Source organism: Amphiprion ocellaris, chromosome 20, assembly GCF_022539595.1.
Source record: "Amphiprion ocellaris isolate individual 3 ecotype Okinawa chromosome 20, ASM2253959v1, whole genome shotgun sequence".
In the NCBI taxonomy this organism is placed as follows: domain Eukaryota; kingdom Metazoa; phylum Chordata; class Actinopteri; family Pomacentridae; genus Amphiprion; species Amphiprion ocellaris.
The window spans coordinates 4,284,922-4,298,091 of record NC_072785.1 but is presented as its reverse complement, the minus strand read 5'-3'; the positions used below and the strand labels follow the sequence as shown (position 1 = coordinate 4,298,091).

Below are 13,170 nucleotides of genomic sequence, written 5' to 3'. Positions count from 1 at the left end.
GGGTACAGAGCAGGTAAAGTTTTCATGGATAGAAGGATCAGGAAGCAGACAGCTGTCGGCAGATGATCTTTTTTGGCACAGCGCCTGCTCTGGTCACAAATGGGAGTAAAGGGAACAGTTTTTATTCTACTTTTTTTATTATCATTCTATAAGGTTGGGCTATGAGAAATTGCAAAGAAAATGTATGATTTTTGTTTTGGGTTTTTTTTTTTTTTGTATTTTTTTGAAGGGAGTGGGAGGTTGGGGCTGGGTGCTTAAATAGCACATTTACTTTTTAAAACGTGTTATTTGTGATGACTATTATGTAGAAGGACAGGGCAGTGATCCAGACAGAATGAATGACCTGCAGCGGTAGACGGGACTCTGTAACACCCACAGACAGTCCACGGGAACACCGGCCCACCGCTCCCTCTCTCTCCCCCTCTCTCTCCGGGCGGAGCGGGGCAGCTGGCGGTCTGTGCTCGGCTCGGCTCGGCTCGGCTCACTGCTAGCAATGGCGATGCGGGCAGGCCAGCTCCTCTCTCCGTGTCTTCTCGCGGTGGCTTTGTTAGTGCTCGCTAACGGACCGCAGTCGGTGCTTTGTTGTCCGAGTCGCTGTTTATGTTTCCGAACCACTGTGAGATGTATGCATCTGAACCTGGAAACCGTGCCAGCAGTTTCTCCTCAGACTACCATTCTGTAAGTAGCCTTTTCCTCCAGTCTAACGGGAACCAGCCCTCAGAGGCACACTGGAATGAATGCTTGGAGCTGGGAGACCAGGCCTGTGCACTTCTACACATATCAAACTGAAATTACACATAATGTAGTCCAACTTAAAGTTACAGTGCTCGATGTTGTTCGCTTTGATCCATTAAGTGTTAAAACCAACTTTTTGGATCTGCAGTCAGTGATTTAAACTGAAACAAAGACTTGTGGGAATCATCCTGTGGTGGAGCAGAGGTTATTGAAATGTCTCGGGAAGTTTTCACAAAGTTCTGACACCTGCCAGTGAGTTGAGCTGTGGGCTGTAGAGGTTAATGAACAGGGTTTTTAGGGTCACACAGCTGGTGAAGTCAGCTCTTCTTCAGGAGAGCTCCCTGCATGGGAACGCTGCTGAGAGCAACCACAGCATGTGTTCACATTTCCTGCATGCACATCAAACATCTACAGTTACACAGCAAGTGAGAGATTTAGTGATGGACTTAGATTTATTAGTTTATCACTGTCTTGTCTTGTATTATATTTTACTGTGTGCACGCTTTATTTCCAAGGAAGAACTTGAGTCAAAGTTAGACCTGTTTTTTTTAAATGGATCTTTACAGCCCATTGTGATAGAGACACAACCTGGAACTTCACCCCACTTCCTTCTCTGAGCTTCATTGTGCTTGCATGGGTTTTGTTGCACAGGTTAAACTCCATGTTTTTCTTTACTTTGGAGATGAAAGGAAGGAAATTCTTCTTACTTGACAAGCACTTGTGAATGTGTACTGGTTGTCACAAACGCTCTCCTACAGTCACCGCCTAAACAATCTCCCTTTTCATGTAGCTAGTCCCAGTTTTTCAGAACCAAAGCTCCATATCTGTCCTGTCTTACAAAACTTGTGGCACCCTTTTGTCTTTAATTGGCCACTGAATCTTATTGTTCATTTCAGTCCATAATACATGGACCTATAAATAGCTTCATTCAGCCTGGAAGCAGGGGGACAAAGGGGCAACTCAGCTAGCAGATACCACAGCAGCAGACTCAGAATTAGCCTTGTCCTCTAACATCTGTGGTCAGCCCACTGCCCTGGAGGGAGCCCATGGTCCACCCTGCCCAAATACCACCAATGGAAGATGAAAGTCCACCCTTCACCACACCAATGGAAGGACTGTTTAGGTCTTCTGTGGGACAGGGGGCTGATCAGAGTAGGAGAGCATGTTGTGGTTTCCCAGAAGCTTTAATGCTGGTGATCTTTGAAGCTGCAGCCACTTGTCGCTTGGTTGTCATGTCAGGATGTGAATGCAGTTCCTATCTGGCCTTCTTTCTTTCTGCTGTATAAAATACTGAACACATGCATCAGGAAAACTGCTTTTATACCAAACTTGAGCTCACCTAATTAATGTTTGTCAGGAATGTCTGATTCTACATCTAGTCTGCAGGCAAAAGTGGCCCAAATGTGACTTTCTGTGCTCATATATGACTTAGATCTGTTTTCCTCATAACAGTGTGAACAGCACAAATCACGTGGAATCTGATCTTTTCAATCCTGGGCCAGTTACATATGTGGTCTTAAATCAAATCCAGGTCTGGTTTTGGTGCAGTCTGAACAGTCGTATCAGAATTCAATCAGCTCGTATGCATCTTGCTTGAACTTAATGTCTTGCAGAGAGTGTTTTGGAAAGGTATTAACAGTTGTAGCAAAATTTTGCCCCTGATGTCCTGAAATCTTTGATGAAATCTATTTCTGTCTAATCCATTGAAGCCTGTAATGCCATGATCACACCGCTCCTCATTATAACTCCACATCCATAAACACCTCCGTACGAAATAGCATCCATTGCTCCACAATAAGCAGTAAGTATGGAATGTTTCTGTCTTTCACCTTGTTCTCATTTTCATCTTATCAAGAATTCCCCAGCTTTCACTGCACAGCAGATTATAAATGAATCTGTAAAAGCTGGCATCACCGGTGAGCATCACTGGACTTGTTTACTTCTGTCAGCCTACACATGACATCTTTGTTTTTTGCAGAAGTGGGTCAGCTGAAAACTGAATTCAATGGAATGTGATTTTGGCCACATTTATATAACAAGAGAAGCACTCAGAGAGCGCAGTACTCCTCCAAGGCTGCTCATTTCCCCATATGACATTGTCAGAGATGCAGCGTATTTTTGTAGAAATGCAGCATTTGTTTATTAGTTATTGATGATCAGAAATCACGGCACTATAGAATGTGTCCATTTAATATAGATGTACCCACAAGCAAAATGACCTTGCACTGAGCACAGGCGTGTGTTGTGCATGTGTATGTTATGTACGGATGTCAAATCACATGACCTACATGATCAGTTCATCACTTTTTGCAAAGCTTTGTTTTGCTAGTGTTAAAATAACTGTTCCCTCCATGCTTTTATTTTGAAGGCGTATTAATGTTTCTCCGTTCTAATGTTTCAGGCTTTTATTTTTGGCACCATTCCAGCAGCACAGGAAGTGTTTATCTAAAACCAGTTTGTTGACATGAGAAGGACTGCCGAAAAGTCTGAAAATTCACGTAAGGATGGAAGGAAAACGGTTACACTCAGAAACACCCCCATAATTTAATATTTCTTGTATCATTTCCGATGGATAAGTCCTGATAAGTCCTCAGCAGTGGATTTGTAGTAGGATCACAATCATGTGATCATCAGCAGGCAGCTGACGTAGCGTTTACTTGTCATAGTTACAGTGATGCTGTGCTGCTATCTCACAATGGGAAACCTTTAACTAATCTGTGGATCCAGACTAGAAGCCACATCACTGCCAAAATTGAATCACTTGGTCCTTGTGTCATTTCTGACCTTCCCTGAAAATTTCATCCAAATCTGTCAGTCTATTTATGAGTAATGTTGCTAACAGAGGGAAGGAAGGATTCACGTACGCCAGTCGTCACATAACTCTGCTGCGTTCCTTGGAAGAGTAAAAAATAATCATAACCTGACAGCCAAACAGCAGAATCGACTTTAAACAATAAATGAATTGAGCACAAAGGCTTGCATTGTAAACGTATCCTTAGAGTTATGTCGTTTCAGCTTTTGGTCTGTTTGCTGTTGCTAACTGAATTATGCCTCATTCCATGGCAGTCAAAGCTAGTTTAAAACATGGCTGTATATGTAGAGAAGTGTCCTTTGGCTGTTTTTTAAGCAGTAATGTAGCAATGTCCTTTAGGATTTAAGCTCTGCCTCTACACTGAGAGCTTTGAAAGATTAAGTAACAGTTGGAGAAGATTTTTTTTCTTGTATAGACACTAACCTGAAGCTATATGCTATATAGGTACGGGGAATGCATTCTTCCTTCCACCTGGCAGCATGCCATTCGAGGAATTTAGAATAACTTCATAAGAATGTGAGTTGATTCTGTGTAGAAGCTTTTATTGAACGGCAGCAGAACATGATGTAAAGTAAAGCAGTTGTACACTTCTGTTATTCTGGAGAGCAAAATAAACCTTTCTCTTGATTGGTTTTCACTATTTAACAGTATTCTTGCAGCAAGCTAGATTTAATTGAGTTTGTGACTAAATTTACCTTATAATGACCGAAATCCTCAATTTAGTTATGAACACCGCTTCAGAACAGTTTCTAGTACTGTAGTGTCAGGGAGAACATCATCAGGGTGTTGTCTTTCCATCCTCACTTTAACCCTCAAGAAAATACAACATGTAGAGCAGTCATTGTTTGTCGATAAGAACACTAGAAAAGCACTCAGAGAGCGCAGTACTCCACCAAGGCTGCTCAGTCGTATGATTTCCGACAGATGAAATCTGAAAATATTCGTACTATATATGTACAATGCCCCTGTACTATACTATATATGTACAATACCCCTGTACTATACTATATATGTACAATACCCCTGTACTATACTATATATGTGTCCAGAACGGTTATTTCTGTTGCACAGCGCGCTCACTTCCGCTTTTGATGCTGTAGCGCACATGCCTTGTGTGGAATCCGATTACTCAATTAATCACCAGAATAATCGATAGAATACTCGATTACTAAAATAATTGATAGCTGCAGCCCTAGTTCACTTGTCACAGTGATGCCGTGCCACTATCTCGCAATGATACGGAAATCTTTAACGAAACCGTGGATCCAGACTATAAGCCGTATCACTGCCAAAATCTAATCAGGTGGTCCTTGTGACATTTCTGACCTTCCCTGAAGATTTCATCCAAATCCATTGGTCCGTTTTTGAGTAATGTTGCTGATCGACAGACAGACCGACAAACCCGCTTTCCTTGGCGGAGTAATAAAAGCATGGGTAAGTTACTATATACAGGGGGTCCTCGGTTTACGACGTCCTCAACCTACGGCACTTTGTCATTACGTTGGAACTGGTTACGTGGAACTAGTTGACAAGCAGAGCAAATGAATACGTCGTCACACAGCGCTATAAGACAGCTTTGTTTACATTCGTCAGTTGTACGCCACCTTGGATTGTGCTACATTTGCAAACTTTTTGCCCTTCATTATGGCTCCCAAGCTTAAAAAAATGACTCATACATGCGTGAAAGTCATTGGTATTCATGACTTTTCCAAAGAACTTATCGATATCGTGATACACATAACGGCTTTGTTTACATTTTTGCCAGAGTTCCAACTTACAGCGAAAATCGACTTACATCAGGACATAGGAATGGAACTCTGACGTAAATCGAGGACCCCCTGTACATGTTTGGGACACAGTGTTCATATAACACAGGTGCTAAACCGATGATATTTTTGATCAGTTTCTTCTTGAAACTCAAAACAGCTCTTAGTTTCATCTGTGTATCTTCAGTAGAAAACATCAAATCTTAGTTTAGAGGTCCTACTGCATATCTGCTTTTGGCCAAGAACTTTTCTATATCACACTTTGTCCAAGAAACAAGGATTTTTTTTCCCCGGATTTCTTTTTTTCTTTCTGGTTTACATTTATTTTTCAGCTGTTTTCTCTGTGGGCTTCTTGTTGGAGGCCAGATAGTAGATTATATTCCCTCTCTGTGATGAAACTGCTGCACATCTCACGGATTTGCTGGAGTTGGAGAAATGGTTGTTTTTACATTAACACTGTTTTGCCAACATCGACTATAAACTGGTGGTTTAACTGGTGTTACCGTTGCAGCTCAGACAGGGATCAACATGACAAGTCTTACGTCTTTGTATGACGTTGGCTGTTTGCCAGCGTGAAGAGGTCCAAATATGGAACACATGGCTGGTGTGTATTCAGCTATAGGCTTGTCTCATTTTTATGGTGCTTCAAGTGCAAGTTATACACGGACTTTTTTTTGTCATTTATCGTTCCATGACCCAAGCATTGCACTTGGAGATCCACGTATGGCGTTAGTATTTAGTACTCTGTGTATACTTTTTGAAACTCTACGCAATAGAAATTTTTAAGAACTTTATCAAAGTTTGCAGGAAGTTAAAACGATGCAGTTGTTCAGTGCAGTAGCTGTGTGTTGTGTGAATGGCAGTATTGAATAAAGTGAGTCAGTGTCCAGATTATTAGTGGAATCTGGTGTTTGTGGGTAAAATTCAGTGAAGATTGGCGCCAGTGTCATGGAGCTATAGGCCCATCATCTCAGTCTAATCAGTTCTCTATTCTTTGTTTAAATGCCATTGTATCTTTCCGTCCTCACCCTACTCGGTGTCCCCAAACAGTGGCCTGGACTGACTGAGAGACAGTGTCAGTGAGTCGGGGAGAGTAAGTGGAGTCGGAATTTGCTGCAGTCAGGTTTTGTGAGGCACTCGGTCTCTGCAGCATTATGGAATGCAAAGCCAGAAATCCCCAAAGCTTTGCTCATTTGCACAGGGAGATTGGACCCAAGATAGTTGTTAAAAGGGACTCTACTGGCCCCTTCCTGTGCCCGTCCAGTGCAGGAGAGCTGGTGAATTTGGGGGAACACTGTCAGATTATTGTTAAAATACGTGAAGTTGAGATAGCGTGTTTTAAAATATTTGTTTGTTTGTTCTTGTGTGGTTGAGTTCATTACCAGATTTTATTAGTTATTCTGTGATGCCCAAATTGTGCTCTTCTGTGCAAAAAGTTAATAAAGTTCAGTGCATTAAGAGATATTAAAAATTACCTGGTGCACTTTTCATTTTGACCTAAATGAGACAGAAGATCAGCAGCCAGTGAAGTCAGCTGAAGAATGGACTTTTGTATTCGTATGTAACCATAAAACTACTTTGAGTGTTAATGCAAAAAAAAAAAAAAAGCTGCAATGATTGAGACTGACTGTTGTGTTAGCATTGTGGAAAACAATGCTGCGGGCTGAACTCTATGTAATGAGTAGCACTGTGGAAGTGAGCTAAGTGCGAGCGACAAGAGTGACAGAATTATGAAGTCAGTCAACTGCTGTAAAAGTCAGAGGAACCTAAAAAAGGATCAGAATGACAGTAAATGGAGGCTGGTTGTCTCTGACTGACAGACCTGTCTAGGAGAAAAACCTTCATGTGGTGATTTATTTGGCTAATTGGTTGCCATTTCTGGCTGAAGATAGGATGCAGTGTGTAAGCACATCCAAATGGGTCAGTGGTTTAGGAAATCCTACAAGACGGTGCAATATTTTGACAGGTTTTATCAATTCTAAGGGAGCTGTGACTGTATGGACACTCTCCCCTCTGTTTTTCTTTGGGTTTCTGTTGTAGTAGTGACTTTTCTCCACTCTCCTCAGTGGGTCTTAGTTTTGTGTGCCAAATCAATTCACACATTATTTTCATATTCCATTAATTTTAATTGTGACGGGCCTCAGCTGTATGTAGGTCCAAATCCGTCATGCTGTGTAGGATTTTGAACAACTTCTGCTGTGCACAAGCACTCTCTCGACATGAAGCAAATCCTTGTCGTTTTTACACAGGATGTGTTTTGCAGAGAAGCGTCCCAGCCATGTTTGGACATCCCGGTTCACTGTTCCCCCAACCAAGCAAGGAGCCAGCAATGTTCTTGTTTAAGTATGAATGACTCACGCAGGCCTGAGAGTCCTTGGCAGGTCCACTTGGGCATGTGTCACAAGCTAAACGACTCCCCGAACTAGAAAGGGAGAGAACGAGAGGAGAGGTGCACACATGGCACTCAGATGCCGGTTGGATTTGGGCAGCAGCCAGGTTCACTAGTTGTTGTGGCTCAGACAAGAATTTACAGAAACCTCTTCTGAAATTTTCCTTGCAGCAATAGTAGCTGTTTGCACAGTTCAGCATCATATGATTCTTGTTTGCTTTGTGAATAAACATATCAATATGAAAGTAATGTGTGGTAAATTCCATTCAGGTATGTGCATCAGTGGCAGTGTGGTGTTCTTTAACAGGTTTTTGGACAATTGTACAATAGTTTCTTAGTAGTAAACCTACTAATTTCTTGGCTCAGTTACTCCGTCAAAGAGTTATGTGACGATCGGCGTACGTTTGTCTGTCTGTCTGTGTGTCTGTTGGCAACAGTACTCAAAAACGAACTAACGGATTTGGATAAAATTTTCAGGGAAGGTCAGGTCTGTTCAGGATTTCCGTATCATTGCAAGATAGCGGCACGGCGTCACTGTAACCATGACAACAAGTGAACACTACTTCAGCTGCTTGCTGACGGTCACATGATTGCGATCTTGCTACAAATTCACCGCTGCGGACTTACCAGGAAATGATCGGAAATGACACAAGGAACAACTTATTAAATTGTGGGGGTATTTCTGAGTCCCATCAATTCCCACCGTTTGCTACATATTTAGGTCACATGATTCAGTATCCGTACATAACATACACATGCATAACACACACCTGTGCTCAGCACGAGGTCATTTTGTTTGTGGGTACATCTATATTAAATGGACACATTCTATGTTGCTGTGATTTCTGATCATCAATAACTAATAAACAAATGCTGCATTTCTGCCAATGCCATATGGGGGAATGGACAGCCTTGGCAGAGTACTGCGCTGTCTGAGTGCTTTTCTAGTTACAAACTGTCACAGCACCAGAAAAACTGTCAGTACCTATTTGCTAGTTACACTTTTAGACTAAGTGCTAACTATCTTCATCTGTGAATCCAGAATCTGTGCACACATCAAACCTTTGATATTAATTCGCTCTGTTTTCTGTTTTTGGTAGTTTGGTCATATTAGTCTCATTCACACAATTCTGTGCAGGATTTGGTGGACACATTGTTGTTGAAAGTGGGTCTTCCACTTCACCAGTTCACTGTGCTACAGCAGAGCTGTCAGCTTGTGTCCAAGTGGCCACTGGTTCACTGCGTTCTACAGGTTTTCCATCAGCTTGTTATTACTACTGCAGTTTTGTAGCTAGATTTTTGGAGAACATGGAGTTCAAATGACTTTTGCTGTGTCCTAATTAACCTCTGAAATGATCAAGAACAGAGAGTAGTTAAATGGAGCAGTCAGAATAAATACCGTCAGATTTTAATGTGGATGACAACAGAAAGAATGTAGTATAGTACTACACACAACTATGGCCATCCCCTCTGGTGTATACTACTGTTAAATAATTTAACAGGCTTTACAGTACATCAAGAATAAGATCCTGGTAAAACAGTGAGTCTTTTATCGTTATTATTATTAAACAGTAAAATATTAAGATATTAAACATCTGCACAGAACACTGACTTTCTAACACAGAAATACTAATATTGATTATGGCCTATGTCATCTACCATGATAGGTAATTTCATATGTGGAAGCGTGGCCAATCAACTAGCACCTGGGACAGCCCAGCATCCTAAACAACACCACATTTTTGTAGAAATATAGAAATTGTGTATAAGTCATCTCTCAAACACCAGTGAGCTTTTGAGTGTATTTCAGATACACTACATTGCCAAAAGTATTCGCTCACCCATCCAAATAATCTGAATTCAGGTGTTCCAATCACTTCCATGGCCACAGGTGTATAAAATCAAGCACCTAGGCATGCAGACTGCTTTTACAAACATTTGTGAGAGAACAGGTCGCTCTCAGGAGCTCAGTGAATTCCAGCGTGGAACTGTGATAGGATGCCACCTGTGCAACAAATCCAGTCGTGACCTTTCCTCGCTCCTAAATACTCCACAGTCAACTGTCAGCTGTATTATAAGAAAGTGGAAGTGTGTGGGAACGACAGCAACTCAGCCACCAAGTGGTAGGACACGTAAACTGACGGAGCGGGGTCAGTGGATGCTGAGGAGCATAGTGCCAAGAGGTTGCCAACTTTCTGCAGAGTCAATCGCTACAGACCTTCAAACTTCATGTGGCCTTCAGATTAGCTCCAGAACAGTGCTTCAGCAGAGAGCTTCATGGAATGGGTTTCCATGGCCGAGCAGCTGCATCCAAACCATACATCACTAAGTGCAATGCAAAACGTAGGATGCAGTGGTGTAAAGCACGCCGCCACTGGACTCTAGAGCAGTGGTTAGGGTTAGGGTTAACCCCAACCCTAACCCTGACCAATCACGCTTCTCCATCTGGCAATCTGATGGACGAGTCTGGGTTTGGCGGTTGCCAGGAGAACCACACTTGTCAGACTGCATTGTGCCAAGTGTAAAGTTTGGTGGAGGGGGGATTATGGTGTGGGCTTGTTTTTCAGGAGCTGGGCTTGGACCCTTAGTTCCAGTGAAAGGAACTCTGAATGCTTCAGCATACCAAGACATTTTGGACAATTCCATGCTCCCAACTTTGTGGGAACAGTTTGGAGCTGGTCCTTCCTCTTCCAACATGACTGTGCACCAGTGCACAAAGCAAGGTCCATAAAGACATGGATGACAGAGTCTGGTGTGGATGAACTTGACTGGCCTGCACAGAGTCCTGACCTCAACCCCATAGAACACCTTTGGGATGAATTAGAGCGGAGACTGAGAGCCAGACCTTCTCGTCCAACATCAGTGTGTGACCTCACAAATTTGCTTCTGGAAGAATGGTCAAAAATTCCCATAAATACACTCCTAAACCTTGTGGACAGCCTTCCCAGAAGAGTTAAAGCTGTCATAGCTGCAAAGGGTGGACTGACGTCATATTGAACCCTATGGATTAGGAATGGGATGTCCCTTGCGTTCATATGCGAGTCAAGGCAGGTGAGCGAATACTTTTGGCAATATAGTGTATTTCTGTATATAAGGATGCATATAGTTGTATGTCATCACGTAATGATCTGGCAGCAGATTGTTGCTAAGGCCACCAATTTCCTTTAATAGATTTAAAATGTGACATTGACAGTAGCACATATAATGGAAACCTTTGGCAGCAGATGTCATGCACTTGCTTTATGATCTCTATACTGGGGATTCTTGGTTTACGACGTCTTAGACCTACGGTGTTTCGTCATTACGTCTGAACTGGTTATATGAAACTAGTTAGCGAGCGGAGCGGACAAATATGTCGTCATGCGGCGCTGTAAGACGGTTTTGTTTACATTCGTCGGTTGTACGCCACCTTGGGTTGTGCTACATTCACTAACTTTTTGCCCTTCATCATGGCTCCCAAGCGGAAGTCAGACTCTTCTGATGCTTGGAAGAAAAAGAAAGCCATCTCCATGGAAGTGAAAGTAGATATTGTAACGGACTGATATTGTTGTTGATGTTGAGGTGTCAATGTTTATTCTTCAGTTCGAGATTTACCTAATGTCAGTGAACGTGCCATGTTCAGTTAGCTCACCTCTGATTGACTGAGAGTAAGCAGTAGAGAGAGCTGGGAACGGCGGCTAATTCTGGAGCTAAGTTATGGGGTTTTTCTAGTTCTTCTGGCATTGGCTATGGCCCGCAGTAGCCTGTGTGAAGGTTCAATAAACCACCAGAGAACCAGATAAAGTCTCACTCATTCATCACAGAGGGTTGCTATAATATAGTAAAACGGTCAAGTTGTAAAAACAGTGCAACATATTCTATTATCTTATTGTAATGACTCATATATGCATGAAAGTCGTTGGTATTCATGACTTTTCCGAAGCACTGATCGATATTGTGACGCACGGAACGGCTTTGTTTACATTTTTGCCGGCGTTCCAACTTACGGTAAAAATCGACTTATGTAGATCCGTAGAAACGGAACTCGGACGTAAGTCGAGGACCCCCTGTACTGCCATTGTGTACACCTCAGAACCTGTTGAGCTCAATTGATTATTTCACATATTGGGTGTTGACTGTAAAGGTACGTGTCCACTACATCTGACAATTTTCCGCATCCCATTCATTGTCTATGTGAAACGCACGCCGTTGCATGCTGGTCCGGTTGCGGTGCGTTTCGAGCTGTGATCTGGTGCGTCTCCCCAGAGACGGAGGCCATTTGCATAAAGTAGGCTGGACTTCTACTTTATGCAAATTTGATGTGGCGTGTGGAAGTTCGACGCATCGTGAAACTTTCATCGAACATCTAAACTGGCCGTTGGTGAACTAAAACCAGGACAGATTCAGCTGCTGCACATCTTATTTCTCGTCTCAAATGTGTTCAGAAATACATTTCGCGGAACTATTTTTGTATTAAAAGAGAAAATTTGCGACCAAGCCGGCATGTTGGTCCGGCTTGAAATCCAGAAGCAGACAGCTGCCAAGTCGATGCGTTTGTCCAATCAGGGGTAGGATAGTTGGAGAAGAAGGTCGGCAGGAGTTAAACACTGGCTACTGGCAGCGGGCGATTTTCAGACGCATGCGGGAAAACCCATCCAGTGGACATGTAAGAGTAAGTGTTTGTTCAACCCACAGTAGAACTGCGGGCATGTTAAATGTTCATACTGACACACTGACCAGTAAGTATTGTAGTTCTGTTGTGTGAGACCAGAGTTACTATGTCCCTAAATGGCCTCAGTGCACTGGACCCATAGTTTTCATCCACAGTGTGCCCAGAGAACTGCAGGGAGATTGGCAGCATTGTCTAGTCTAAATAGGTCATACTAATTATCTTGGCTTGAGTTTAATGTAAAAACTTTGTCCAGACAAAGTAACTAGATGGTAAAATCATGTATTTAGGTAAGTACAGTACAAAACTCTTTTTAAGAGTTCAACTCCTTTTTCTTTAAAAAATGATTTTCTCAACACTATCCTATGAGGGTAAATACAAAAGTGAAGTTAACTGTAGTATTAGCTGCTATTGTTGCCAGTGCCCCATGGTTCCCTCACTCCTTAGCCTTAGCTGATCATTTTAAGAGCTTTTGTTTAGGTAAACCCTGGAAGAGTGTGTCAGCCCCTCTGCAGGGTTGTTAGCCATGCTGTTTTATAGTTTCTTCTGGCACGGTAACATCAAAACACATCAATGGGATTTAACAGACTCATTTAATAAGTCCTGGAACCATCATAAAAGGCTCAGTAATCTGTGTAAATTTTTTGTGACAACATTGCAGGGGTCTCTAGTCACTCAATTAACTGTTTGCTGAAGAAAGGTTTACAAATGCTTTGTTTACCGAATGTCCTCAGTCAGTCCTCTTCCTGTGGTTTTTTTCCTTTGTGGACTGACTCATTTTCCTTTGCTGCTTTTCTCTTGTTTGTCTTGGAGCTAAGCT

At 42.3% G+C, this 13,170-nt stretch overlaps 1 protein-coding gene across 2 annotated transcripts in view; it reads left to right on the top strand.

Annotated features, from left to right (window-relative positions):
• The first annotated feature begins 330 nt into the window (after nucleotides 1-330).
• Nucleotides 331-13,170, top strand: part of LOC111577406 (peroxidasin) — a 73,315-nt gene continuing 60,475 nt past the window's right edge. For both annotated transcript variants that reach the window (XM_023283662.3, XM_023283661.3), the window contains exon 1: nucleotides 331-678. In XM_023283662.3, the coding sequence (XP_023139430.1) occupies nucleotides 494-678 (185 nt within the window). In that variant the 5' untranslated portion in view covers nucleotides 331-493. The remainder of the gene's footprint in view (nucleotides 679-13,170) is intronic.